Source organism: Ascoidea rubescens (assembly GCF_001661345.1).
Source record: "Ascoidea rubescens DSM 1968 unplaced genomic scaffold ASCRUscaffold_12, whole genome shotgun sequence".
NCBI lineage: Eukaryota > Fungi > Ascomycota > Saccharomycetes > Ascoideales > Ascoideaceae > Ascoidea > Ascoidea rubescens.
In genome coordinates, this window is record NW_017962924.1 from 173,789 (window position 1) to 197,153 (window position 23,365).

At 32.8% G+C, this 23,365-nt stretch overlaps 10 protein-coding genes and 1 non-coding gene across 11 annotated transcripts; 7 read left to right on the top strand and 4 right to left on the bottom strand.

Annotated features, from left to right (window-relative positions):
* Positions 1-347: 347 nt before the first annotated feature.
* On the bottom strand, positions 348-810 carry HSP12 (lipid-binding protein HSP12; the record flags this gene model as incomplete). Its single annotated transcript, XM_020193727.1, has 2 exons — positions 744-810; positions 348-657 (listed from the first exon to the last, which is right to left on the bottom strand). Coding segments are annotated over exons 1-2 (257 nt in total), but the record flags the coding sequence as incomplete, so codon positions are not given.
* Positions 811-2,420: 1,610 nt separating this feature from the next.
* ASCRUDRAFT_77109 (uncharacterized protein) lies at positions 2,421-2,906 on the top strand. The gene has a single exon (XM_020193728.1). It carries the CDS (start codon positions 2,470-2,472, stop codon positions 2,647-2,649), a length of 180 nt encoding a protein of 59 aa, XP_020045672.1. The 5' UTR covers positions 2,421-2,469; the 3' UTR covers positions 2,650-2,906.
* A 478-nt stretch (positions 2,907-3,384) lies between these two features.
* Positions 3,385-6,384, bottom strand: ASCRUDRAFT_77110 (BAR and SH3 domains-containing protein). The gene has a single exon (XM_020193729.1). It carries the CDS (start codon positions 6,237-6,239, stop codon positions 3,555-3,557), a length of 2,685 nt encoding a protein of 894 aa, XP_020045673.1. The 5' UTR covers positions 6,240-6,384; the 3' UTR covers positions 3,385-3,554.
* Positions 6,385-6,929: 545 nt separating this feature from the next.
* Positions 6,930-8,053, top strand: ASCRUDRAFT_77111 (uncharacterized protein). Its single transcript, XM_020193730.1, has one exon. The coding sequence runs from the start codon at positions 7,187-7,189 to the stop codon at positions 7,652-7,654; it is 468 nt and encodes a 155-aa protein (XP_020045674.1). The 5' UTR covers positions 6,930-7,186; the 3' UTR covers positions 7,655-8,053.
* A 1,199-nt stretch (positions 8,054-9,252) lies between these two features.
* On the top strand, positions 9,253-10,194 carry YJU3 (acylglycerol lipase; the record flags this gene model as incomplete). The annotated part of the gene is made up of 1 exon (XM_020191986.1): positions 9,253-10,194. One exon carries the CDS (start codon positions 9,253-9,255, stop codon positions 10,192-10,194), a length of 942 nt encoding a protein of 313 aa, XP_020045675.1.
* Positions 10,195-10,605: 411 nt separating this feature from the next.
* ASCRUDRAFT_112010 (uncharacterized protein) lies at positions 10,606-14,831 on the top strand. The gene has a single exon (XM_020188764.1). The coding sequence runs from the start codon at positions 10,754-10,756 to the stop codon at positions 14,759-14,761; it is 4,008 nt and encodes a 1,335-aa protein (XP_020045676.1). The 5' UTR covers positions 10,606-10,753; the 3' UTR covers positions 14,762-14,831.
* A 1,111-nt stretch (positions 14,832-15,942) lies between these two features.
* ASCRUDRAFT_87458 (uncharacterized protein) lies at positions 15,943-17,805 on the bottom strand. The gene has a single exon (XM_020194953.1). It carries the CDS (start codon positions 17,611-17,613, stop codon positions 15,988-15,990), a length of 1,626 nt encoding a protein of 541 aa, XP_020045677.1. The 5' UTR covers positions 17,614-17,805; the 3' UTR covers positions 15,943-15,987.
* An 852-nt stretch (positions 17,806-18,657) lies between these two features.
* ASCRUDRAFT_112025 (uncharacterized protein) lies at positions 18,658-19,046 on the top strand. Its single transcript, XM_020188765.1, has one exon. It carries the CDS (start codon positions 18,693-18,695, stop codon positions 18,975-18,977), a length of 285 nt encoding a protein of 94 aa, XP_020045678.1. The 5' UTR covers positions 18,658-18,692; the 3' UTR covers positions 18,978-19,046.
* On the bottom strand, positions 19,029-20,111 carry ASCRUDRAFT_37648 (zinc-dependent alcohol dehydrogenase family protein; the record flags this gene model as incomplete). The annotated part of the gene is made up of 1 exon (XM_020190785.1): positions 19,029-20,111. The coding sequence occupies one exon, from the start codon at positions 20,109-20,111 to the stop codon at positions 19,029-19,031; it is 1,083 nt and encodes a 360-aa protein (XP_020045679.1).
* Positions 20,112-20,924: 813 nt separating this feature from the next.
* Positions 20,925-20,996, top strand: ASCRUDRAFT_t138. Its single transcript has one exon. It is a non-coding gene; the product is annotated as a tRNA-Met (tRNA).
* Positions 20,997-21,262: 266 nt separating this feature from the next.
* On the top strand, positions 21,263-22,115 carry ASCRUDRAFT_9435 (uncharacterized protein; the record flags this gene model as incomplete). Its single annotated transcript, XM_020195145.1, has 2 exons — positions 21,263-21,302; positions 21,418-22,115. 2 exons carry the CDS (start codon positions 21,263-21,265, stop codon positions 22,113-22,115), a joined length of 738 nt encoding a protein of 245 aa, XP_020045680.1.
* Between the last annotated feature and the right edge of the window lie 1,250 nt (positions 22,116-23,365).

Here is a 23,365-nt window from a genome sequence, read left to right on the forward strand (position 1 = left end):
CTGTAAATAAAATAGATACTGTTTGTTCTTCAATTACTAAATTTCTCTTTTCTTCTTTATTATTTACTTTGTCAATTATAAATTTTTTTGTTTTATATGGTCTTGCCTTTTAACTTTATTTTAACAACCCTACAGTTTTCTTATTAATATTAATTTATACTAATATTTCATTAAATTATAGAAAGAACAAAAATAGAACAAAAAGTAAAACGACGAAATATCAAAACATCAAAATATCATCTTTTATTTTTCACATTCTATATTTCAATTTCTGTTTTTATTTTCATAAATTTCCAATTTATAAACCAGAACTTGGTTTATTAACTTTAGTTGTAGTGGTTTGAGTGGTTTGATTGGGATGTGTTGTGGTAGCGGTATTGTCTCCAGCAAAGGTTTCAGCAACATAATTTTTAGCAGCTTCAACATATTCTCCAGCTGTGTCTAAAACTGTCTTTCCACTGTCTTGAGCCTCATCTTTTTTGTTTCCAAGGGTATCACTGGCCTTTTGACCATATGATTTTTGGCTTTCTGGTTGAACAGTCTTTCCAATTGAATCAGCAAGACCAGTAGCTTTTTCCTTAGTTTGTTCAGCATATGTTTTTTCAGAATTTGGTTTTACAGCTTCAGAAGCCTTTTGAGTAAAGTTTTTTCTACCGACTATTAATAATTAAAATTAAAATTAAAATTCGTTAGTATCCAATTATATTGTTATCAGTTTTTAAAAATCAAAAAATTAAACTTACAGTCAGACATTGTCAATTGAGTAAGAGAATTGATAAATTTAGTAAGTTAGGTGAAGTGATTCAGAAAAATTGGGATTGTTATAATTATTTGTGTAATTATAATTATTGTTGATAATCTATTTTAATCGGGGTAAAATGAAAGAAATTCTTTGGTTTAAATATCAATTTAAAATCATTGAAACTGTGTCCATTTCTAAAATTAAATGATCATTTGCACAACGATTGCTATAACTGGATTGCTGAGTTGGTTTGTGAGCAATAATTATATTGGTCCAAGTTCTAAACATTGCTATGATGTTGCTTTGAGATTATTTCATCATTCAGCAAGATGTAATGAAGAGCCAGCAAACCGGTGTAAATGCAATATCAATGCATCTCTGCAGTGTGAGACGATATATAACATATACACACATAAAACAGCACTCGGCTTTAAATATGACCATCAGTACGGATTTAATGCGCTTTAACATATTATCACAGTTGAGCACAGCAAATAACATGTACACACGCAAAAGCCCTAGAAGATGCCCAGACCAGAAATAGGGCTCTGTTAACAATAATACCAGCCATTCTTTCACTCATCTTCGTCAAATCTTGATTATATTTTCACACCAGTTAGGAAAAGATCACTCTCCAGACATTTGTCCCATTCGGTTCATTTCAAAATAGTACTGAAAATCGAGTGTGATTTAATCACTTTTGATTCTTGGTTTACCACACTTTGCTTTATTTACTCAAATGGCCGGTTTTAACTTATATATATCTGCCAGCAGTGGTGTTTTTGCTGGACATGCTACGCAGGTCAACAAATTAATTATATAAATTAAGTACCAAAGCTCTTCAATGATGGTCTTCTTCTTTATTTAATATTTGGTATTTATTTCTTATTCTTATTCTTTTTGTCATTTGTTTTTGGTTATTAATCAATCATCCGATTATAAAGAAATATCACATTATACAATTTGCTGCTATTGAAAATCACATCACCATTACAAACATGTTCTTCAATAAAATTGACTTTTTCTCTTTAGTATTAGTGATAAATTTTTTAATCTTTACCAATGCTGCTCCAATTCCAGAGCTTGTCACATCAATTGGTTATAAAACAATTTTTCAAATCCAAGCTGGTGAAACTGTTCTTTATACAAGTATTTTTACAACACAAACTTTAACTTTTACCACAAGGCTACCTGATTCCACAAGTGTTGTTTATGTCTATGGTAATCCAGAAGATTTTGATTCAGAAACTTTCGAACTTACTGGTTCGACTACTATTGAGTCTACTATTGGGTCTATCGATTCAACAACCACTGAAACAGCTACTGAGACAGCTGAGTTGACAACTGCTAAAACTACTGAGTCGACAACTCTTGAATCCATTAGTGAGACTCCAATATCTACTACTTATTCAAATCCAATTGTTTCCTTGTCTACTTCTACTAAATCTTATGATGATGACAGCTATAGAACTACTCACTCCCGGCCTTCAGACGAGTATTGTTCAACTGTGCTTTCGACTGTTACTCCCTCTGTCACTCAATTCAAGGATACAGCTTTTCCTCTTGAAACAACTTTGAAATTATCTTTAGTCTGTTCAACACCTAACACAGTTCAAACTACAGATGCCCCACAAATCACTAATTCAATCTCTGATTGTGATTCTGGTTATGATTACAATTCTATCTATGATTATGACTTTGACTTGGATTCAAATTCTTATTTTTTAATGAATGGTACTATCTGTACTACTTCTTATGTCGATGAAGACTACTTTTATAGCTCCTATGATAAAATTATTTATGAATTCCCTGATTACACTTGCACTGGCGAGAGTGGTTATTATCTTACTGCTGAATATACTGTTACTCTGACCAGTATTTTATACAGCACATTCACTTATTATTAAACCTATTTCATACTGCTCAATTGAAAAGAGTGATGTATTTAATATATTGTTTTTATTTGGTTTCTATAAGGCTTTTCCAGTGTTTCCATTGGGTTTCTTACTGTTCTTGGTCTGGTTTACTGGTATATTTTTATTTTAATTTTAGTTTTTAATTTGTTTGTCTTTTCTGACTAAGTTTTTTTGGTCAGAATTGGTTGGTTCAATTTCTTTTTTCCTCTCATTATGTTTAATTTGGTGTTGCTGGAAACAAAAAAAAGGGGTTAATTTGCATTTTTTTTATTTTATTGGTGATTTTTTTTTCTTTTTTTGGTATTTTTTTGGTGGATTTATTTTTATTTTTGTTTTTGTTTTTGTTTTTGTTTTTGTTTTATTTTATTTTATTTTATTTTGATTTATTTTGCCGCAGAAGATTTATTTTCAAGTTTTGGCCAGTTCATAATTTTAATTATTCTTTAATTCATTGTTAAATTAATATATATTTAATATTCTCTAAATTGATATAGGCAATTTATTACTATGTCATACTCTTATCTCTTATAAACATAATATTATGATATTATTGATAGTAAAAAATTATAATATGCAACATATCTGAAAAAATCAGAAAATTGTTATAAAAACAAATGATAAAAGAAAACAAATAGAACTTAGATAATACTCAACAAGAATCAAAAAAAAAAAAGATTCAATAATGAAAATCATTATATTCAAATTTATCTATAGGAAATGCTGATAATAAAAACACAATATAGAATAATGGAAAATAAAACTTATAAAAAACAATGCAATATACAAATACTCTTACACAGAAAACCAACTAGAATTCAACCATGAAAATAGACAAATAAAAAAATTAATTTCATTAATTTAATTATTTTAATAAGTTTAAGAAACAAGGTAAATGCTTAGGTGGAATGGATGCTAATATAGTTGGATGGAAGCAAACCAACCCTACCATCTGGTAATTCGCCGATCCACCAATTTTTGTCAGGTGTATGTTTTGACAAAATCTTAATCATGTCTCCTTTATTAAAGGATAAATCCCCAATTTCAATACCCTTAAATGGATACTGAGCAATATAACTGTCCTCTTTTTGGTTTTTTCGGTCCTTTCGATCCTTTTGATTTCGGGTAAAATCATTTTCCAGTAATAAACTATTATTATAGTATTTATTGAAGTTTTTATACAAATAGCCGGATAAAGATGTATCAGCATATGATAATAACTTAATTTTGTCGTCTACTAAATGATAATTATTTTTATTATTAAAATTAGTAGTAATAGGACATTTTGTTATAAAATTTTTAACAGAAGATGTGGGAGTATTTGTGTAAAGAGATGCAGAATTCAATTGAGAATTGTTATTAGGAGGCAATAAATTTAGATTGATAGGAGCGGATAAAGAATTATTTGAGAAAATACTCAATCTTTTATTGGTTGAAGTAGTTGACATCATACTGAATCTATTTTGACTATTTTGGATATTTTGAATATTTTGGTTATTTTGATTCATTGAAAAAGATGATATTATGCTCAATCTATTCGAACTTGAATGTTTTGATGGAGATTGAAAGGGCGAAGTATCATTAGATTCAGTGATATGGTGATTATGATTATTGTTCATTATTTGATCTATTGAGGTTGTATTGGTGTTGGAATCGCTTGTAGCGGCTATAGTGTCATTTCCAATCAAAGAATTTGAAGAGTTTGAAGATTTAAATGAAAACAGGTCATCGTTAGCAAAGTCTTTATCGTCTTTATCGAATTGAGGAAAAAGTGGAGGAGCGTTTGAATTTCTAACTAAAGATAAAGGTCTTAACCAGTTTTCGCCATGATTGTTGTTGCTGTTGTTGTTTAATTTTAAACTTAAGGTACTAGCATTGTCGTCTTTTTTAGGAGAACCGAATTGAAAAGCAGAATTTGGAGTAATATAGGAGGAAGTTTTTAATCTTCTTTCACTTCTTTCACTCATAGTGGATAATCTTTTAGTTGAAGTTCTTGAAAGAGATTCTTCTGAATTATTTTTTGAAGAAGCATTAGAAAGGCTTGGAGGAGGTTGTAGTGCGTTTAATAGGCTTACAGAGCTACCGCGGTTATGTGAGTATTTTCTTTGAGATGGAGGCAAACTGATATTTTCGTTATTGATGGATAAGTTGTTAGTAGTGGTTGTGATGGTAGTAATGTCACTATCAATGTTATTGTTGTTGGTGTTTGTGTTGTTGTTTGTGTTTGTATTTGTAGTGTTAGTGTTGAAGAAAAAATGATCTTCCTTTGGAGAGATAATTGAAGCTAAATTTGAGTGTGATTTTAGATTTTTAGTATGCGATCTATTTAAATTTAGTGGTTTCATGACAGGAGTTGGGTCAAATTTATTTTTTTTAACTTTTAGGGATAGACTTCTTTTGACAATGTTATTTTTAGGGACATCTAACAGATTACGGTTTGATTTGCTAATGTTATTAGGATTGTGGTTGTAATTTTGAAATTGGGATTGATTAGAGTTAGAAGCTGAATTGGGAGTTGAAATTATAATTTGGTTGAAATTTTCATTAGATATTAGATTTGATGCAGTCAAGTTGTTATTGTTATTGTTATTGTTATTGTTGTTGTTAGATACAATATTATTAGATGGAAAAGAATCTATGGGAGATAGTTTATTAATTGTAGGAATTGAAGTGTAGGGAGTGATTAGAAGTTTTAAAGATAATATACGAGATTGAATTGGATTAAAATCTGTGTTATAGGATTGAACTATATCGTTATAGTTGTTGTTGTTATTGTTTAGTATTAGACCGTAATTTTGAGCAAAAAAAGATAAATTTTTTGTAATGTGATTAAGTAGTTGTAAATTTTGGTAATAGATTGTTTTTAAAGTGTAATTGAGGAAATCATCTAATAGAGACAAGACAATTGGTAAAATTTGTTTAGTTTTTAGATCAGCAGTGTTGAAAAGTTGAATTAAATCGTTAAGGTGTTTAGTTTCCTTTTGAGATAGAGGTTTATTTAGGTTATTTTTGATTGAGGTAGAAGATTGGATCTTTTTTTGGTAGCTTGAGAGGTTGTTTTTTTTAGTTGAGCGAGACTTGATTAAGGATTTGAATAGGTTCAAGTATTTGATCAAGTCAGAGAAATTTGAAGATAAAGTTGAATTAAATTTTTTGAAATTTGAGGTAAACTGGTTGTTTAAATTTGAAACTAAAGATTTAAAGTGGTTGATTTCGTCTATTGATACTTGAGACAAGTAGAATTTATTGTCAATTTTCAGTAAATTATCGGAAGTTGATATGAAGATCTTGTCGATTTGATTTTTTGTGTGGTCATTATTTTTATCATTATTTTTGTCATTGATGGTATCGTCATCGTCCTGATTTGAGGAATGAAGGTCGATAAAGGTGGAGGCTATTGCGAGTTGGTTGGTTAGAAATTGCAACCAGTGGTCTGTGAACAGGTTGTAGTGGACCAATATTTGATTCAATTTGTCAATTGTGAAAGACAAGTCATCGTCCCACTGGACAACAAGAGAATCGTCAATGGAATTCTTTGATAGGAGAGAATGGTGTGTCTTGAATAAGGGCTTCTTGAGAGACATTGTAGAAATAGACACAACAAAGCAGCAGCAGCGGCAGCAGCAGAGACACAGAAAGAAGAGGACAACAGAAAGAATTCAGCAGGGAAGGCTTAAAGATAACTCAGCAAAGGGGCATCAGCGCTAGGTGCTGTTGGTGGGCTCTGAGCTCTGGAGGTTTGTCTGTGGACGCTGATTATATCTATCCGCTTTGGGAATTCAAAACCTGTTCTCTTCGCCCGTCTATATCCGCGGCTACGGTCACGGAGCACGTGTGCACGTGAAGAAACCGGTTTACGCCGCGGTCGCTGGTAAAGACACAAGTGCGGATGTGGCGCGGATGCGGGGCGGAGTGGTGCACCGCGACCGCTGGTTTGTGCATATGCCGTACCACCGCCATGGGAGGGAGGGCCATGCCACGCGCGAAGAGGAGTACTCTCTTAGGTCCCGCTCGTCACAAGGTGGGTCTGCGCCAGCCAGAGATGTGGGCGGATTGGGCTCTTCCTGCGCACACACTAAAGCGCTATGATTGAGGAGGGGCCTGTCCGGTGGCTCAAGAGAATAATTCCATATAAGCAGAGCCTGGACTGTAAGAGAGTTTCCCAATTGGGATGTAGCATATTTTGTTCTGTGTTTTTTTTTTTAGATTATTTCTTTTCTATTTTGCACATATAAATATAGTTGATTTTGCTTTATTTTAAGAAGCGATGATTTCTTTTTTATATTTTTCATCTCAACCCTCAAATCCAAACAGCCAACAAAGAGCCATTAATTGCTTTTTTTGATTTTTCAGCTATTTTTCATTACCTTTAAGCAACAGCAAATTTTTCACTTGATTGACAAGTTTTCATATATATACTCGTGAAATGAATTCAATTTATTCCGGTTCTAGTGTTTCATCATTCAAGAAACAAAATCTCTTTGAAATCATCTCTACATTCCTATTACTCTTTTTTCAAATTTTCTCCAACATGTCGCTTGTTGATTTCGGTTCCAGGAGCTCATTAAAGAGTTTAAGCCAGCACATTGGCAGTAATCAAGAAAATACCAAAAATAATAATAATAGTGATGATGATGATGATAGGGAAATCATTAATGAAAATTCGTATCCTAAAACTGCTCCAGTTTGTTTAAGAGCTCCAGGAAAGAGCAACGAAAATGTGCATGTTACTAGAAAGGATTGTTTCAACGCCAATTTGGTTGTTTTAGGCGGACCAGACAGTCCAGTGTTATATTCCAATTTGACCTCCACCAAGAATACCGAACCCAAATATATTTTAGCCGGACCAGTTTCTAATGTTTTTTACCCAAATGAAAAGATTACATTAAAGAAGACTTTAAGAAAGAAGTTGTCAGTTCCAATGTTGGGTGGTCCAAGTTCTCCAAGTCTCTATGACTATAGAAATGTTAAATCGTTAAAGGATATTCAAAAGATGTAAACAGGGCGATAATAATTGCTAAATCTTAACCTGTTTTACTAAAATCCAATTACACCATATTACATTAAATCATATTTTAATTCTAATGAATAGTGTGTTCAGCTATTTGTTTTATTTTATATTGTTATTTTTTTATTATCCGTTAGTTTTGCATTATTTTTAAGTTTACTTCCAGTCTTATTCTTATTTTACTCTTTACTCTACTCTTATTTTTATTTTATTTTATTTTATTTTATTATATTGTATCATTAACTCTAACTCATAATTAAATTTTTTCATTTCTTTTTATTCTCAGCCTCATCCAGATCATTTTAAATCTTTATTCTAGCTTATCTTCATCTTTCATCGTCATTTTTATATATATATTTTTTACAGATGATTTTATTTAATTATGATTCTTGTATAGTATATCTAATATAATATAATATAATATGATATTAAATTAAATTAAAGAATTAAAAAAGTAAAAACGTAAAAAAGTTATTAAGTAATTAAGTAATTAATTGAATTAAGTAATTGAATAATTGAGTAATCAAATAATCAAATAGTTAAGTGAAAATAGATTAGGTAATTATACATGAACAGCACTTGTGTCTAATGGTGCTATTTTTATCATTCTGAGTTGAATTTATATACTGACAGGTATCGCAATATCTATGGGTGCACATCAGACATTCCACATTAAAATTGAGATCATTCAAATCAGACTCATTATTAACACGAATTGATTGGTATTTATGGCATTGACAGCACCACCAGGCATCTTGTTTCTTCTTAAATAGTTTCATTATCGTATCGTATCGTATCGTATCGTATCGTATCGTATTGTATCGTATTGTATTGTATCGTATTGTATTGTATCGTATTGTATTGTATTGTATTATGTAGTATGTATGGTATTGTGTAGTATGATATTGTATGGTATTGTATGATGTATGGTATGATAAGGTGCAGTCGAGGATAAACAAAGAACTGAGCAAGAGATTGAAATAGCAATCTGCAGTACCATTAAGGCCCTCTTTCTTGGATGCAATGAATGGGTATATATATAAAAAGATATATGGTTACATGTGTATCTGTAGACAGTGAATATGACGACTGACTATCAATTGCCGGTTATCACTCATCCTCTTCACTTGCAAAACCCAGCTCCGGCAAAGTTTTAGCTGCTGTCAAGCTCCTTCGAAGGCCCGTGCTCCGCTCCAAAGATTCGGAGTCTGGCTCCGTTTCCCACCTTGGCGGATGCTGGAACGGCTTCGGAATAACTTCTGAAATACAACGGAAACGGAAGCATTTCGGCTCTATTTTCAGGTCACTTGTGTGTAATACAGCATAGAAAGGTGTTCAGACGTACTACTGCAAAAAACCAAAGATGTGGGTCTGTTACCAGCACTATCTCGCACAGTCATGTCAGTAATTCACGTGAGAGGAGTTGGGCCAAACTTAAAAGCGGTGCTTGCATCAAACAGCTCCACAATCATCTTGATGTTAGCATCAAGAAGAAAAGAAAAGATGAACTAGGCTGAAATCCATATAAATAGCCATTGCCACCAAGTTTACTATGAATTGTTTCCACCTACTCTATTTCCCGAAGCACAATGGATGTAAAAGTCGCTGAACAACCATACAAACCAACAAATACCCCGATCGTTGAGGTTGTTAATATCAACAACTTGGATATCTACACTGAGACCTGGTCTGTTCCCAATAATGGAGAAGTGAAAGGCATTGTGTTGGTTATGCACGGTTTTGCTGAGTTTTCAAACCTCTACTACACTATCTTGGACCTCTTGTCTACTAATGGCTACGAGTGTTTGTTTTTTGATCAACGAGGTGCAGGTAGGACCTCTGTTGGTAAATTCAAGGGTTTGACAAATGAGGAGCTTGTGATGAAGGATATTGACAGGTTAATTGAGGTGAAAATTTTGCCCAGATTGGAGGCTAAAGCCATCAAGAACGACAACTTCTACTTGGTTGGGCACTCCATGGGAGGTGGCATTGCGTTAAACTACTTGGTTCTCGGAACATACAAGGACAAGGTCAACGGCGTTGTTGTGAGTGGGCCCCTAATCCGCTTGCATCCCAAGGTGGATCCTAATTTTGTGCTCAAGCTTGGGTTGAAGGTGCTTCCAGGCTTGCTTCCCACGCTCCAGATCGACTCCAAATTGGACAAGGAGCTCGCGACGTCGTGCGAAGCGTGGCAAAAGTACCTCTTTGAGGAGAGCTTGTCCAATCCAGTGGGCACTGTGAGGCAGTTCGCCGACATGTTCGAGAGGGGCCGGAGGTTGCTCGACCAGGAGTTCTATGCCAGCCAGAAGCTCACGCCCCAGCAGCTCAGCGAAAAGGCCATTTTGATTGTGCATGGCGAGAACGATGAGGTGAACGACCCCAAGGCCTCGGAGGACTTCATGAGGGTGTGTCCCATTGCCGACAAGAAGCTCGTGCTCTACCCGCACGCACGCCACTCGCTTTTCATCGAGGTCGAGACGGTTTTCTCCAGCCTCAGTGCTGACGTTCTCGGCTGGCTTGCCGCTCACTAGCCACAGCGCTCTCTGCTTGTTGCTGCTTGTCGCTGCTTATCGCCGTTTATCTGCTTACGCTGCTCGTCTTCTGTTCCTTATTCCCTTCCGCTTTCTATTATTACCCGTGCAAACGGCATTGGCCAGCAAGCGCTGCGCGTGCTCCCTCTCTTCAGCGCGCAGTCTCGTGACGTGTTCACACAAACAGCCCTGTGCAAACTGCACCGTTCCACGTGCGCACCCCCTGGCTGGCCGACTGATGAAGATATAATCAGCAATCCCATCAAGGCCTAGAGCACTATTTTCTAACGCTGTTTTTATTTCATCTTTGATCTTGTATCTCTATCCACTGCTGCTCCTGTTTATACTTCCTTTATCTTTCTTTTATTGCATGTCTGCCTCTGTCTAATCTCTTTTATATCATCTTTCCTTATTCTCTTTTCTTTTCTTTTCTTTTCTTTTCTTTTCTTTCACTTCACTTCTTTCCATTTCCATTTTCTTTTTCTCTTCCTTTCTCTTTCCATTTCATTTCATTTCCTGTTTCATCTTTTTCTCACTCACCTCATTTAAATTGTTCAAAATGTTCAAAAAAATTTCAAACAACAACAACAGCAACTTGAACAACTTTAACAACTTGAATAATTTAAGTGATCCCAACAAAATGGTCTTCAACAACGACCAAAAGCTATCAAAAACATCAAAAACATCAAAATTAAAATCAAAATTATCCTCCTCTTTTCTAAACCTCTCAAACTCTCTAAACAGCTTCAACAACTACCACCACTACAACCACAACATCTACAAAAATCTAAACCACTCCTCTCACATCACTCGCTCTACTACTACTGCTTATGCAAAGCGAACCATAAAATATACATCAAATCCCATAAATAATAATAATCAACCCCATTCTTTCACTCATTCTCATGATAAAAACTTTTTCAATGATTTTGTTGTGATTAATCACTCCGATGGACCAACCGGCTCCACCTCTAAAAATAACAATAATAATAATAACAATCTCATAAACGATCCCATAAACGATCCCATAAACGATCCAATAAATAATCCAATAAATAATCCCATACACAATCCCATAAATAATCCCATAAATAATATACATAACATATCAAGTAATAATATACTCAAATCTCATGAATCTACTTCTGAATCTCATTCTCATTCTTCCTCTCACTCTCACTCTCACTCTCACACCACTTCTACTCATTTTAATCCTATGCTTATCCATACTTCTTCTCCATCGAAACCTTTCTCTCTAGACCCTTTATCTCACCCAATTCCTCTAAGACTACTACCTTCATCTAATTCTCCAAACAGCAACCACGACTTAGACATCAACATCAACATCAAATCTGACTTATCAAACACTGACGATTCAACAAGCGACCAGAGTAACCAAAGTAACCAAAGTAATCAAAGTAATCAAAGTAACCAAAGCAATATTCCAACAAACACCATAACAATCGACACTGCAATCACTTCTCCTGCAAACTCAACTGACTCCCTACTCAACCTATCCCTCCCACCTTCCTACAACCACACCATCAACCTAAACATCCCCCAATTTAACCTTCTCGACAACAACCATCCCTCTCTTTTCTACAAATCAAACCAACAACTAGACCTCCTACTAGACCAAAATGAACACTTGAACATAATCAACAACAAAATCAACCCTCCCCCTTACATCCCAAGTCTATACAAACTAAATATAGTCCTAATCAAATTCGAAAAAAACCCTCTAAACGACCTTCTAAATGACGACAACATCATTCACAACATCAACGATCTAAACTACTGGCAATTGGTCATAATGGAACTCAACTCAACCCAATTGAACTTCTACAAGCTAAATCTAAATGATTTCGATCCCTCAGATCTAAATTCCTACGACGAATACTCAAAAATCAAAGAAATCAAATCTGATAACGATTTCATCAATTCAAATTCAAATTCAAATTCAAATTCAAATTCAAAAAACTCTCCCTCCTCCAAAAATTCAATTTGGAATAACAAACAACACTTTAAAAACTTTACTGGCGTTAACCTATTTCACGCCATAAATAACGAAAATGGTATCATCCCTCTAGGCTCTGCTACACAATTCTCCCTCAATTTCAATAAATCCTCAAAAAAAATCCTATCTCCTCCAAACAACTTTTACTCAAAATTAAACAACTCAACCTCAAATTTAAGATCAAAATTCAAACTACTAAACTCCTCTTTCAACTCTTCAACAAACATACTAAAAATAAACAACAAATCAAGGAAAAACAGCTCTGCAAGCCTAAATTTTAATAACTTGGTCAACAACCTAAACACCTACAAAATGTTAAAAAAAGTCATATCAAACCCTTCCTACTTTATGGCCCATGATAAACTAGTCAAATCCTTATCCCTACAATTCGGCAAAATCGGCCTAGTTAATGACTTTAAATCAACTCGAAAAGAACACGAATTTATCACTAAACTATTCGGTAACATCAACTCTTACACTATATCAACAAAAAACAATCTAAGTGTCTTCAACATGATCAGACTTCGTTTGGAAATTTTCCAAATCTTAATCAATTTCAAACATCTAAATGAACTCATCTCCTGGTTCAATTTAATCATCAACGGTATTGACATCTCCTCAGACTTATCAATAAGAGAAATGCCCAAGTTTAATAACGTCCCCAGAAGAAGAAGGAGAGTTCGCCAATCAAAAAAAAATAACCCCTTTGCTGTTGCCGAAAAAATTATCAATATCACAAGATCAAGAAGAAATACAACAAATTCAATTGCAAGATCCGTTAACCAAATAACTGCTCCTTCAGAAAATCACTTTAATATCTCTCAGGCTTATAATCAAGCTACAAGATCCTTTGTAAGTTTGGCAAGTGCTCAAAATAATTTCCAACAAAATCAAAATCAAAATCAAAGTCAAAACTCAAACGGAATTTACTCTGCTTCCTCACAAAGAAATCATTCAACTTTATTCAATTTTTTTGGTTCAGAGTTTTCTAACAATACAATTTCATCTTCAAATCTAAATTTGAGTCCCAATGCAAACCCTTATTCAAACCCATCTAAATTTAAAACCGCTTCTTTTTCAAATCTTTTCAAACTCCATTCAAAAATTAGTTCAAGCAATTTGAATCCTAGAAAATTATCCGTTACTCAAAATGCATACATCACTCCCACCAGCCCTATTGACCCCATCGATCCCATCGACTCATACAATGCCACATCACCAACAAAAGAGGAAAAACAAAACACTAAAGGAAAGTTTGAGAAAACTCAAAATAAAATCGTAAACTCTAATCATCTAGAACCTCCCAATTTTGATACTTATCAGAACAAAGAGTTAACAAAATCAAACTTATCGCTAAAGCTAGTTAATATTCAATCTAATGATGCCACAATCGTCCATAATGACAATGACGAAACACTTGACGATAAGACCAATTGTTTAAGTGATGGTTGTAATAATATGCATTTATCTAAAGAATTTCCTTTTGTTTTGAATTCCACCAATACAAGTGATCACTCTGACAATTCCATTAATGCCAATTTTGAAAAAAACCACACTTCTACTTCAAAAAATAAATCCTCAATTGATACTAAAATTCAAGAGACTCACAGCACTGATAATCTAAACAGTTTCTTTTCTTATTCCATACCTTCGCCTATCAAGGAAAAAACAGAAGCATATCTGATGATGCCTCTAGTACAGCCACCAGCTAGAGTTGATTTGTTTGGCGAAAGCTTTCTTAACATCAACTCTTTTCCCGATAACGAAGACAGTCGGTTTAGATCAGATTCGGCTACATCTGGAGCAGAGTCTATTCATTCTAACAATTCTCACATCAGCTCATTTGAGAGAATTTTAAGTTCGATTGAAGGCGAATCTCAAGAAAAATATCAAGTTCACAATAGGAAATTTTCCTTGGAAGAATCAATACTTGAAGCTAGCAACAGTAACATGTCAGTCTCTGGATTAAATAAAACAGTTGTTTTATCCTCAGACAAAAATAATGAAACTTTGCAGTTTTCTTCAAGCAATCATACAGATTTTTTCTCTCTTGAAAATGCAAACCTAAATTCAAATTTAAATTTAAATTCAAGTTCTAATGCAAATACAAATAGAGCTCTGTATGATCATGAAAGCCAAGAGGAAGAGGATGAAAGAGATGATATTGAAGAAGTGGAAGGCTATGCCGAAGAAGATGACGATGATGAATTTAATGATTTCATCTTTAATATTGCCGACAGTTATGACAACACTGATGAAGAAAAATGGTCACCTATTGATCATTTACCATCTAAAAAAAGAGTTGTTAAGGATGCTTTGAAAAGTATGAGTTTTTTGAGAGCTAACGATTCATGGCTTAATGCTCGACTTGTTAAGGAAGTTTCTGGTCCTCCTAAACATGCGCTTATTAATAGTGCATATCACAGAAGAATTAAACCTTATAATAATACTTCTCAAATACTCGAATCAAAATCCAATAAAGAAAACAGTGCATTCAACAGAAATTTCAACGATTACTTTGTGGGGTCTTATGGCTTGATACCAATATAGAAATGGTCTATTTTGATACTAATAGTACTGGTAACTATTAAAGCACTTTGCATGAACCTTTAGCATTTACATTGTTTAATATGATAATAATTATTATTTTTTATATTTTAAAATTGTTTTATATTTTAAAATTGTTTTATAGTTGTGTTTTTTATTTTTATTATTCTCATTCTTGTTTTTATTTTTATTTTTATTTTTATTTTTATTTTTATTTTTATTTTCATTTTTATTTTCATTTTTATTTTTATTTCAGTTCTTTTTGACAGAAAAAGTTGTTTTGTTTTTCTTAGTTTTTTTCTTCATTGTGAGTATGTTAATTAGTTGAAAAAGATTCTTTTTGTGCATTTATTTCTATTTATTTTTGTTATTTTTTATTTAATGATAATGCATTTAAATTATAGAGGTGATCAGTGAATATACATAAATTTGTTTTACTTTTTGTTGCAAAGTTTTATTGTGTTTTAAAACGATTGCAGATAATCTTGTGTAAAAGTGTAAAAGAAATTTCAATTATTTACTGGTTTATTAAATAAATAAAATAAAGTAAATTAGTTTAGTTATACAAAGACTAGATAAGGTATAAATCAAGAATTCAATGATGAGTTGTATAAACTATTTAAAACATATCAGAATAGAGCTATAAGTAAAATCTTGATGTAGATAAAGAACTCACTTTTCTTTTATAATGCTAAAAATCTTTCAATGATATAAATTGAGATTATAGGATAAACAACTTAGCATGTAAAAACAAATCAAAGCAAACAACTTGAAAAAGTTATATAAATAAATAAAAAAACAAATGAAAAAGTTTTAAAAAAAATGACTGAACAAATAAAACAAAGGCATGATATGAAACAAAAGTGTTAAGTAACAAAAATTAAAATCAATAAAATCAAAAATCAAAAATAAAAATAAAAAATAAAAAATAGAAAATAGAAAACAAAATTAAAAATTAAAAATTAAAAATCAAAATTAAAAATCAAAATTAAAAGTGGAAAAAATCAAAATTTGGATATTAGGTATTAGATATTAAATATTAAATATTAAATCAAAAAAAACAAAAAAACACAAAAAAAAAACAAAAAAAATTCTTTTTGAATTGGTAAAAAAAAGGAAAAACCTTTTGAGATAAAAAACACATTGAAAAAATAATAAATGAAGTGAATAATAAAAAAGGAATAATTTTTTTTTCTTTCATTTTATTTTAGTCAAACTTACTTTTGATATCAATCATTTCTTCCAGCCCAAAAGGAAGTAACATCGTCTCCTCCACTATAAATGCATTTTCTCGAGTATCTTGAGATTAGAATACCATTTTCATATTTTTTCTTTTCCCAATACTCTAAATTTTTTAATAATTTTTCTTTTGCTATTAGTAGTTTTTTTTGGTCATTAAAATCTTGAGAACATGAATAAGGAGGTAAAGATTTATCAATGAAATCGACTTCGGACTTGAATTTTTTAATTCTGTTGTTAATTTCTTTATCCTTTGCTTGAAGAGTTCTTAAGGTTTTTGCAGCAATTTCTGAAGAAGTTGGGGTATTATCAACTGGGATACTTGAATTTTCAGATAAAGAATTTGGACTCGATAAATTTGATTTACTTTTGCGGATTGAAGATTTTATGACTGAAGCTGATTTTTTGACAGTGACTTTAAATCTTGGTTTTATTAGTTTTTTACCAGATGAAGTTACGGAATAATTTAAAGAATTTGTTGAGATATTATCGTTACTATAAATTGATGTTGGAGTAGTTGGGATTTCGTCGACCTCGAATAAAGGTGAATGGGGTGGTTGGGGTTGGGATAACGATTGGAACTGTGATTGAGACTGTGATTGTGAATGGGATTGCAATTGAGATTGAGATTGTGAATGAGATAGAGATTGAGGTTGGGACTTGATTGAGGAAGATGAGGATGAAGAAGTTTGGCTTCTTGAGGAGGATCTTTTGGGAAGGTCTTCATTCTCTGGAAGTACTATAATTGGAGGAGGATTTTTTTTGATTCTTGAAGAGCTTCTTCTTGGGATTTCTAAATCTTCGTTATTGATATCTGTTGTGTAGGGAGAATTTAAATTTGAAGAAGAGTTTGAAAAAACTGGGGAATTGTAAATGTTATTAACTGGATTGATGTTGTTGATAGAGTTAATTGAGGATAAGTTTAAATTTGAAGAATTATTGAAATCTTTTGCCAAATTTTTAACAGAATTTGAAGAGTTTGATCTTGATAAATAGGATCTATTTGGTAAAGAGAATTTTGAAGGGTTTGGGGTATCCTTTAAATCCAAGTCTTTCTTTATCTTTTCTTGCAAGGCTCTTACTCTTGAATTTGCAGAAATTTTTGGAGAAGAGGTGACTGAAGGGCTGTAGTTTGTATAATTGTTATTGTTAGAAGAGGAGCTGGAAAGTTGGTTTGGATTTGACGAGAGGTTTTGAAGAAAGCTGTTAACTATTGGGGAGTTTGTAACTGAATAGGAATTTGGATTTGGATTTGAATTTGAATTTGAATTTGAATTGGCATTTGAATTATCGTAGAAATTAGCAGTATAAGAAGTATTTGGGGAGATGTTGTTGTTGTTGAGTTGATTTAATTGCTTTTGTTTTTTTAATTCAAGATCAATTTCAGTTTTGATCAGGTCATCATTTAATAAAATTTCTAAATTTTTCTTTCTTTTTGAATTCATTTTTTGAATAGGATTATTATTGTTAGTGTTGGTGTTGGTGTTATTGCTATTGCTATTGTTATTGCTATTATTGCTGTTATTGTTTGTATATGAGGTGTTTGTAAAAGAAGAAGTTGATCTGTTTAAACTTTCAAAGGATGCTGTTTTAAAGCTATTTGGGGAGTAACTCATTATAAGCTAAACAGTAGCTAAGGAAAGTAAAAAGAAATTAAAAGGTAATCAAGGAGACAAGAAATCGAGGAAATAAGGAAATAAGGAAATAAGGAAATAAGGAAATGAGGAAAAAGGAAATATCTGGGACAAATTATAGTATAAGATTGTAATATAAAGAACACTGTTATATTATATGATATTATATTACGTATGTTATAATGTAATGTGATTTGATTATCTTATCTTATCTTATCTTATATTATATTATAGTATATTATATTATAGTAAGGTGGTAATATCTTTAAAACAGGAGAATAACAGCAAAACTTTTTTTCTTTTAGTTTAGAATGAAAATTAAAAAAAGGAAACTGAAAACAAGCTAATAAACACAAGTGAGAAAAAGGGCAAATAAAAGCAGAAAAAGAACCAATTAAATTGAAAGATACTATTCAATTAGTTGTTGGATTAAATTTTGTGAGAGGAGTGAAAACAGGACTATTAGCAAGAGAATAAAATTTGGGTATCAGAGAGTGGAGCCTTCAGAGTTTAATGACTTTTGTTGCTAGATTTTGACAAGAAATAAATGAGAATATAAGAGCAGAGAGCAGATGTAAGAGATTGGATATGATGTTGGTATAATGTTGGTATAATGTTGACACAACAGTGATGCTGGATAAGATCTTGGATGTGATCTTGGTAGGTGTAGAAGCAGGGAAATACCAGTTAGTTGTTAAATACCAATTGCAGAGTCATGAAATAGTAGCACAGAAACCAGAGCAAAGCAGATAGTGGAATAGGAATGGTGCTCCAAAAGCAAAACGAAGTGGTTATCAAAAGACTATCAACTATCAGCGAAGGAGGTCGTGGAAATATCTCTGAGAAACTCGTTGAAAGCTCTGAAAGCTTTAGGTCTCCTCTTTGAGTCTCTCGTCTGCGATTATATCTGGAATTGTTCCAGCTGTTTTGTGTCTTTGTGTCGCCTCGCTATTCTGCGGTTGGACGCGACACGCACCTTCTGCGCACTCTTACGCACTTCGCACGCACGGTGGAATGTTCGGCAGTTCGCTAGACACGCGGTTATCGGCTCTGATTGGCTGATGCTTTTAGCAGACATGCAATGTGCGTGTGCGTCTGTTGTAAATTGTGCATTGTCACGCGCTCAGTGTACGCATATGCGGCTCTATTGTTTGTGTGTTTTAGACGCACACCCACCATATCAGGAGTGCTCCCATAATCATTTTCGGGGGTTTAGGTCTCTTTTGGGACGGTTTGTCGCTTCTTCAAAAACATGTATTAAATCACTAAAAAATCATAGAAAAAAAGTAAAGAAAAAAACCCATTATATTTCATTAGTATATTTCGTTATTATTTTTCATTATTAGACTGCTGTCTATAGTTTCACCAGCTGCTCATTTACCCAGCGGCTCAGCAGTTCAGTTGTTTAATATCACTTTAATGCATTTTTCTGTGGCTGCATTACTGAACGTATGGTATGCATTTTCAATATCGTTCAACTTGAATTCATGGGTGACCAACTTCTCTGGTTTCAATTCACCATCTTCAATATTCTTCAACAATGTCTTTGTGGAGTACGCAGACACTAATCCGGTGGAAATTGTAATGTTTTTAATCCATAAATCCTGCAATTGTAAGTCGACCTTGGCTCCATGAACACCCACGTTAGCAATTCTACCACCTGGAGCAATAATTTGTTGACACATATCAAAAGTCTGGGGAATTCCAACACACTCAATAGCGGCATCGACCCCATCTTTCAATCCAGGTCTTTCTTCTTTAAATTCCTCTGTGATTTTCTTTATTGCGTCAGTAAATTTAATACCTTGTTTTTTCAACTCGACTGGATTAATTGAATGTGTTGCACCAAAAGTTTCTTTGGCAATCTTAAGACGTTCTTCGTCCATATCAACCATTATAATTGCTCTGGGCTTGTACACTTCAGCTGCCAATAAGGCCGCAATACCAACTGGCCCACATCCGATAATTGCAACGATGTCACCTTCTTCAATCTTGCTGCAAATTGCACCAACCTCATTACCAGTAGGCAAGATATCACTCAACATTAATAATGCTTCGTTTTTAACATCCTTTGGCGCATTGATTAATGAATAATCTGCATGAGGAATTCTAACAAATTCACTTTGGGTACCGTTAATATTGTGTCCTAAAATCCATCCACCATCGTTACAATGAGCTTGGATATCTCTTTTGCAATATGTGCAATTTCCACATGAGGTAATACATGAAATTATCACCTTATCACCTTTTTTGAAATTCTTAACGCTGGACCCAACTTCTTCGATATATCCAATTCCTTCATGTCCTAAAATAGTACCTTCTTCGACTTCAGGAACATCTCCCTTTAAAATATGCAAATCTGTACCACATATGGTCGTTGATTCAATTTTGATAATTGCGTCTGTAGGCTTTTCAATAGTTGGTTTATCCACCAGTTTCCATGATTTCTTTGTTGGACCTTCGTAAACTAATGCTTTCATTGATGTCATTTTGATAAATTGCGTATATATATATATTTAATTTGGTTATTTAGTTGAGTTAATTGAGTTAATTGAGTTAATTGGGTTATAATCAAAAATATATTGAATATAGAATATAGAAATGTAGAATAATATTTTTGTTGAATTGAAAACCAACAGTCTGTTGGTTTATATTTATACAGAAATGCCCTCCCACAAAATCTATTCCATTTTTCCATTGCATCATGTACTTGTCTTCAATATTGAATAAATAAAATATAAAGTGCAACAAAAGTACTCCATGATAGAACTAACACTTGGCTTCACCTTTCTTTTCTCTCCTTTTACTTGCTCTTCGGAGTTCACAAAATTCCAAGCAAACCCCCAAAATATACCCAAATAATATCCAGAGACAATTGAACTAAAATAGAATTCAAATCATTTGATGCCTTCTAGATTGCTGTGCTTGCTCCAGCTTCTTTCACGTTTATAAAACACCCTCGTCGAGTTCTTTCTTTGTTCAAGTCATTAACCTCTGGTTGGTTTGGTGACGAATTCGGAAATTTCATGCTAATCAGTCGCATTGTAAAAAGATATCTCAGTGCAGTTATCGGCTGGACCAATCACAAAAAGAAGTCGAAAAGTGGATATTTCCCCAAAGTCTGACACATCCGATTAGAGCTCCGAAAAGAAGGGGTAAAACAGGCAGAGCATCGAGAGAATCGCAAGACAACAGTAGTAATAAGCGCATAAGCGCGGGTATGCACAAAACCACAAAAACGGAAGCGTCACATGGTGTGTGTGGTTTAGGGAGAACCTAGAACAACGGAAAAGAGCGCCGTGGCGCAGCGGAAGCGCGCAGGGCTCATAACCCTGATGTCCCTGGATCGAAACCAGGCGGCGCTACTTTTTTTCTGTTTTTCGATTGTTTTTCTTTTTTGTCTTTTTGTCCAACAGAGTCCGTTATGCGTGCGGTGTGCTGCGTGTACATGTCGACGGACGCGCCCGCCTTTCTTTGTTCTTGTTTATTTTTCTCTCTTCAATTTGGCTTCGTCGTCTTTCAATATAATACTTTCAAATACTTTCAATGCACTGCACCTGAAACTCACTACACCAGAACAATCTCCAGCACACCAGCAAAAATATAAAATCACATTCTTGATTGCCCCGACATGAACTACATTAGACATCAGCCCTTGGATTTGTTGAGTTGTAAGTCTCCCTTTACTGCTGGTTCTCCAGTTTCTCTTGCTTTTCCAGCTTGGTTTTTTCCGGACTTGGTGACTAACACATTAACAACCCATAAACCTTTCTATTGATCACTTAGATATCGACGAGGATATATCTGGTTCTGAAAAAATAAACATCCAGTCAATCATTGATAAAGAACTACTGACCATAAAGGTTAAAAAATATCATCCCAAGTTGGAATCAATCCTAGAAGAACCCTTTCATTACAATAATCAAACTACTCATAATAATACCAATACCAATACCAATACCAATACTAATGCTAATGCTGCTATTAACTCAACCATTCTAAATGACATTAAGCGTTTGGAATCAAAATACCACGATAAAATCTACAACGGTGACACCAATTTCGATAACATAGACATCCCTCTAGAATCTGGAATTGATTTGAATAGATACCAAGTATTTTTCGATGAATCTTCTGGTAATGTCGATTTCACCAAATTATACACATCACTAGCATATTCAATCAATCGCTTGGATGCTTTAAAAGTATCTTTATCCTTCATCAACCATGAAAAAAAATTTTGGGACTCAAATAATAACTACAATCAATATCTAATAAACAACAATCTCAATCACCAAATTTCCAAAAAAAGAAAATCAATCGATTCCATCAATTCAGAAAGAAAAAGAATTCAACTAGAGAAAAAACCAGTATTTGATTATTTACAAAATAAATTTAATGATGATATAAATCACAAAATAAACAATATATGCATCAAAAATAATTATATCAACCCCAACAAAAAACTAACTAATAACGCTTAAAAAAATAACTTTTAAAAGGAATGAAAAAAAAAAAAAAAAAGAACTCTATACTACTACTCCAAAAGATTACTATATCTCAATCAAATCTAAAAAATCCTTGATAGAAAAAAAAAACTGAATTGAAATACATTGATTGAAACGATAAAATACACTGTTGATACATTGTTATTACATTAGCAACACATCATTAACATATCAAAAGCCATTAATATGTAAATTCTTTAAATTGTTTATTTTTATCCTTTTTTTGGTTTACCATTGATAATGTTTATATTATTCATCATAGATTTATGAATTGGTGTATCTGCTATCGGTATTGGTATTTTAATTTGATTCTCTTGCTCATCTTTGTCTACTAAAATTGGTCGTGAGATTTTATTACTACCCTTCATGAAAAATCTATTGTTGGCTTTAGAATTGATATCACTGAAATGTATCGGTGTTAATGCTACTCTTAGTTCTTTTAACTGTTGTTTTATATTGTTCGTCTGTTTGTTTTCATTGTTATCCTTTTTAATCTTATACATTTTATTTTTTGAAACATCCAATAAGGTATCCTCGATCTGTTCTTTACTATGTTTTCCTTTGCCACCATTATATTTGTCCAAGGGTCCAACATCTTTAATATCACCACCATTTTCATCGTTTTCATTCTTGTCTTGCAATGCCAACTCATTTGCCAATTCATATACATCTTCTAATTTTAAGTTTTCAATTTGTTTAAATCCATGTAACTCATTCAACTCAAATATTATATCTTGATCACTTTTAAATTTTGGTAAAACTTTTGGGTAACTGGTAATTTTATTTTCTTCAATTTCTTTCTCAATTTTTTTTTCTTCCTCACTTTCTAATAAAAATTCTGCTTGTCCAATTGTTCCTGCTATTTTATCAAACTGATTATTAGATAGTTTTCTATATTCTTCCTTCTTCATTTTGTCATCATCAATAAATTCTTTGATAATTCTTTCTTTTATACTTTCAGTAATGTTTTGCTTTAATTTGTTAATACTTTCATCCATTAAATCAAATGAACTTTTTTGATTTAAATCTAGCAAACTAACGATTTGATTAATACCTTTCGCATTTTGTTTATTATCCTCCACGATACTATTCAGATAACTGTCTAGTTTATCTAAATATATTGTCTTGTCAATGTTACTCAAAAAGGTTTTCATTATATCGTTATTTTGTCGGATATTTTCATTATGAATAAACTGTTTAAATTTTTCAAATTTTCCGTTTGTCTC